At 36.3% G+C, this 6000-nt stretch overlaps 1 protein-coding gene across 1 annotated transcript in view; it reads right to left on the minus strand.

The window, feature by feature from the left end:
• LOC145675930 (HAUS augmin-like complex subunit 1) overlaps positions 1-2535 on the minus strand; it is a 39040-nt gene extending 36505 nt beyond the window's left edge. Inside the window, exon 1 of the mRNA XM_081746739.1 lies at positions 2393-2535. Within this exon, the coding sequence (XP_081602865.1) occupies positions 2393-2410 (18 nt within the window). The 5' untranslated portion in view covers positions 2411-2535. The remainder of the gene's footprint in view (positions 1-2392) is intronic.
• Between the last annotated feature and the right edge of the window lie 3465 nt (positions 2536-6000).

The raw sequence follows: 6000 nt of genomic DNA on the forward strand, positions 1-6000 counted from the left end.
AGCTGGCAGCATAGTATTGAGCACCACGCGCGCGCCGCGAGCTGTCACAAGAGACAAGTAGTATCAGTTGCACTGTAGTGTAAAATCTTAAGTGTTTAACGACATATACAATCAGGGTTGGCTAGTTTAAACAGCTGTTAAAAAAAAAAAAAAGATTTAAACCAAACAAGAAAAGAACGAAAAATGCTTTAAATCGTGTGAACTTCATGGTGACGTCTCCACATATGAAACCATCTGCATTACGTTTATGTACTTTTCACCTTTTAATCAAGGGGTCCCGTGCTGAATTCTCGGTCGAACCACAGCCCATCTTTCAAGTGTAAACCAAGTAGCAATTTGAGGTGTCCCTTTAAGCGAAAGTCTTCTCCGTGATAACCTTGGTATTTCATAAGGATGTTAAGCCTAAACATACAAAACGAAACCAAATTATATATTTCTACTTGTCTGAATGCCTGTTTTATAAAGAAGCCAAGATTGCTTAAATATATTGATAGAAACTGGCAAAATTTATCAAGTGCCTACGCAGCTTCCAACATCAGCTTGGATTTGACTTTGTTTTAATTTTACTGAATGATATCTACATAACAAATTTGTAATACCTCAGTTTTAGCGTAGTGATTATGATACGTTGACCTTAACATTTTATATACAAATACATCTAAAGTAATAACAGGATTTTCCCAATGGCTAAGGCGGCAGTTTCCCGATTTATATATAATTGTATAATGTTTTTACTTGTATAACTGTTTAACTTTTTGCCCTTCTGAAATGACTCTTGACAATTATATTAACAACTAGGCCTATGTAAAGATCAGTACAAGCTATTTTTATCAGGAGTCCTTTGTGAGTGAGTCGGCAATCGCATTTGTGACCAATTAGTCTCGGTTTCGTGTCGAAATGGACAATTTTTCCTGAATGAAGCCGAGAAGCGGTTTGGATTCCGCTTTAAGCTTATGTGACCCCTTCCAGCATAACCTTGTTGTTGCATAATAACACCAAGGAGAAAAAACCTAATTTCTGTCTATATCTAATATAAATACATAGAGTAAATTATTTAAACCAAAAAAAAAAAAAAAAAAAAACTGGTTTAAACAAAAAAAAACTGTTTTTTTGGTTTTTTCAATAAAAATCAAGGTTTTTACCAACCCTGTATACCATAAATAAGTTCATATGAAATATGACTACGTTAGATACTATTTTCCATCGGCGGTGTATTTCTACACAGTGTATTGTAGCTGTATTTTGTGTTTCCTAGTGGAGCACTGCTAGTATGAAATGAAACCACGACAGGTGCCACTGAAACTCGTATCATAGAAAAAACTTATTTGATTTCACTATCCTCGCATACGCGTAGCTATGTCCGCCGTCGCTGATGCACCTGCTCCGTTCGGACGCATCACCTCGAACTGCTAGGGCCCACCAACTACGCTCTGCTCTGATTCCGTTAGATAGTATTCGTGCTTTTTAATGGCACTGTTTGTGAATTTCGTGATCTGTGTTTTTGCACTGTAGTTTTTATGTCACACATCCGGAAGACAATTAATGAAAGAATTCTTTCTAATGGTGCGCCGAAAATAAGCCAGTACGAAATTTTGTGTATGTATATCTAGTACAGATACGAAATCACATATGGGGTAGATTTCAAAGCGTTAAATGATTATCCTGCAGAGAACTATTTACAGTTAAATTTGTGGGGACTTCTTTCAACTTTATTTGGCCTATGTTTAGCAGAAGGGCTCCAGCACTTTTCTCTAAAAAAAAAAAAAATGTTACAATTGTGGCAATTTCTGTTCACATTTGGCTAGTTTAGGGTAGGGTTGGTTAGTTTAAGATAGGTTAGGCTAGTTTAGGTTAGTTTAGTTTATGTTATGTTAGTGTAGGAGTCCCGCATAATTTTCCAAAAAATGATAGAATTTCGCTTATTTCTAGCTAATATTACGTCAGTTTACGTTAGTTCAGGTTAGCTTACGTTAGTTTGTTAGGTTAGGTTAGATTTGGTTACGTTATGTTACGTCTAAGTACTTGCATCCCTCATTTCTCCTGTAAATTTTGTTTTTTACGCGCTTTTGTACCCCTTGTACTAAACATATCCCCTTTATTTATACCTAATACAAATAGGAAATTGCAGGAGATGCAAATGTGCACATTAAGCGGAGATTCTTGTAGCACACAGTATTCTTATTTTTATAATCGTCCCCTTTAACTTTGTCTGTGCCTAATAGCAGCAGTGATACGTCAACCATTGCACATCTCCTGAGAGTAGCGAAAGACATGTAACTGAACAATTACTTCTACCGGTCTCTTTAAAGTTAACCTGCACACATATTTATGTTTTAAGTAAGGTCTACAAATAATAAGTGTATGTAACATTTGTTGACATTATAATTCTCACCTTACTTTCACTCATCATATTAACTTTTTAATAAATCTAAAGTAACTATAACAAACGCTTTGTCACTATACAACACCGCCAAGTTTTAAATTAAACCATGTCTTGAAGTCTTGACCACCATTGCAACAATGTTACCAGGTCAAATTGCTTTTCTTGCATCACTCATAAATATGATGAATTTATAACAGGAAGTTTCAAAGTGCTTAAAGAGATTTGGGTGTAAATAAAATTCTGTGAAAATTTTTTGGACGAGACGTAATGGTTTCGTTAACGGAACGAAAAATTAACGATAAGAGCCACATTCTGTTTCTGTCTTAACAGAATTTTGCGTACAGCAATGCAACGCGAAATACGCAAGAAAGCTATTATACGTGTAGCTACTATGTCGATTAACACCAACAAAATCTCAAATACATACCATTTTATTATTATTATTAAGTATTCTGCCCTTTCTGCAGGCCCTGGGACTAATAAGATTTTTTCAATTTTAGATTTGGTCCTGGAAATGTTTCTTCCACTGTTTTCGATCTTCAGCTTTCTTTTTCTCCTATTTCTCAAATCATGGATCAGCTGTGTTCTTCTTCTTCATATTCCTCCCTTCCCTCTCATCTTTCCTTCTATGGTGGTGTGGAGGAGACAATTTCTTCTCAAGATGTGTCCAATCCAATTAGTTTTCCTACGAAAGATGCTGAATAAAAGTGTCCTCTTCTCTCCTATCCGTTTTAAAACATCTTTGTTGCTCTGTCTGTCCTTTTTACCCTCTCCATCTTTCTCCAACACTACACTTCGAAGCTCTCTAAATATTTCTTCTCTAACTTCCGTAATGTTCAAGTCTCTGAACCATACAGTCCTATGCTCCATATATATAGCACTTGACCAACTTCTTAAGGCCAATATTGAGTCTACTAGTTAATAGTGATCTTTTCTTGTTGAATGCTTCTGTAGCTATGACAATTCTTAACTTGATCTCTTTGGTGCAGTAAGCGTCTCTCGTCAAAATACTTCCCAGACACTTGAAATTATCAACCTTTTTAAGTTTTCTTTGTTCTACTCTGATCCGTAAGGGTGTGTTTCGACTGGATATTCTCATAACTTTCGACTGTTCGATGTTGATTTTCATTTCATATAGTTTTTCAGTATCAAATTATTTTGTCAATCAACTCCTGTAGTCCTCCTTCAGTTTTAGCTATTATAACCGTATCATCTGCATACCTGATCTTGTTAATGATCTGCCCTCCAATCTTAAAATCTCCACCAAATCTTCACTCGTTGCATTATGTACAGGTTTTGAATGAGTCATCGATCTCTCCAGTTGACTCCGATTCCTTTAAGTTTTTCCAGAAGTTTTCTTCAATTGATCCGGTCGAAAGCTTTTCGCCTGTTGATAAAGCACAAATTTACATAAGGAATTCTTTCTGATACAATTCTCATCAATCCAATAGCATCTCTGGTGCCTTTTCTCTTCCGGAATACAAATTGATCTTCTTCTAACCTCTCATCAATCTTACTTTCCAGCCGCCTGTTCAGTATGCGTGCAAACAATCTTTCCAGTGTGGGAAATCAGGCTAATGGTTTTGAGATCGCTGCACTTCTTTGCTTGCTTTTTCTTGACCAATGCAATCATTGTAACATCAAGAAAATCCTCCACTCACATAGATTTTGTTAATAAGTAAAGTCAGCATTTTCATTGCATTGTCTCCTAATCCCTTGAGCAAATCTACTGGTATGTAGTCGTCTCCAGTGGCCTTTCTGCTTCACATGTCTTTGATTGGTTGTACTACTTCACTTTTCAATATACTGGGTCCGTTTTCATCATCATCCACCTCTTCCTCTGCTTCGATCGCAATATTTGTTGGTCGGTTCTTCTGATCATACAGATCTTTTATGTATTACTCCCAGATTCTAAGGATTCTTTGATGGTCAGTAATTACATTACCTTGTTGATCTTCGATGCCAAATCTTCGTATAACTTTGTTAGCTGTCCCTCGAAATTCTTGTGCTTTCTGGTACATCAGATCATATCTGCCGCGCCTTTAAAGTTCCATTATTTGTTCACATATCTGCTCCATGTACTTCTCTTTGGCTTTCTCCGTTTCGTGGGGGCATATATTTCTAAAATCTAAGGGACAAATTTGGAGTGGCATTTGGTATCTCCCCCAAATTCCCTAACAATGGCTCCCGAGCCGGTACTGTGACTTATAGTTAGCCGTAGTAAACCACTTTATTTATGCGTATACCCACAGTTGCTGACGCGCCTGGTCCCTATGGACGTATCCTCTTGGTAACGCTCGGGACCCACGAGCGTCAATCTCACCGGGGACGTGTCTCCTCCCCTCGACCCCTAGTTTTTCTCGACCCCTTCACCCTCCATTTTTCTATGTACAACAGGTGAACTCATGATCGCAAACTGGTGTTATAGAATAGGCCACTAAAATCTATATGACATTGAAATCTTTGTTATTCATTGACGTGTTTACAGATATAGAAGCTACCTTTGTTCATTAACGCATTCTTTAATGCTGGTTCTGATCCCTAATTAACTAAGTTCTTTTGAGTATGGATAACCACTGAGTATTTCCATGTTTTCGTGTTTAACGTTGAACATTTTACAATCTCTTTGTACTTCCGTCTATTGCTAACTATTGAAAAACTGCAGCCACATATGTGTTACAAAGTTAAATAACATGAACACACCACCCTTCATATTTCTGCAAATAATAGAATTTCATAATTGGTTTTATGAATAGCAAAAAGAATCATGAAAATATTCATTATATTAAAAAAAAAAGTTATAGCGGAACTCAACGTTAAAGGCATATCGGAAGTTGCTACGTGACACGAGCTGATTGCATATTTTCGAAATACACTGAACTCTAGCCAGAAGGCATTGTGAACGGGGTTACGCTTGGCAACAATGTAGGAAAAATGAATGACGTTTATATCGCGATCACGAGTCATGACCTACATATACCACAAAGTAAACGCCAGGTGGTGTCGGTCCTGGTAGCCGAGTGAGTTAGCGCAACATACTAGTAAGGAAAATCGTTGTTGGCATGGGTTCAAGTCCTGCTTTAGGAAAGATTTTTTTACTACTTTAAAAATTTTTTTATAATACTTCTTTCGTTAAAATAAGATTAAAATAATATTGAAAAAGTGATTTAACGATTATTTTTTAAAATTTTCATTAAACTTCTCTCCTTAAAATAAGTTTGCCCTTGTACTTATACAGATCCATAGTAAAAGTAGTAGTAGTAGTAGTTGTAGTAGTAGTAGTAGTAGTAGTAGTAGTAGTAATAATAATAATAATAATAATAATAATAATAATAATAATAGTAGTAGTAGTAGGAACTGGTTAGAATGCAATTGAGCATTTGTTTCCGTGCGATGTTGCCAAACCTAATGCCTTCTGGCTAGGGCTGAGTGTATTTCGAAAATATGCGAGCTGATTGAGGCCTCGTAACTACGCAGTAAGCTGTTTGTCTTGTTATTAAATATTTCTACGTGCTCTTATTAGTGAAACCAAAGTTTTATCGAAAGTTCTGTAGCTTCCCTAGGTATGTCCAGAATATGTATGTAAGCATTTGAGATACCAAAAATTGAATGGTATT

This window comes from Thermobia domestica, chromosome 2 (assembly GCF_964235325.1).
Source record: "Thermobia domestica chromosome 2, izTheDome1.hap1.1, whole genome shotgun sequence".
Lineage (NCBI taxonomy): Eukaryota > Metazoa > Arthropoda > Insecta > Zygentoma > Lepismatidae > Thermobia > Thermobia domestica.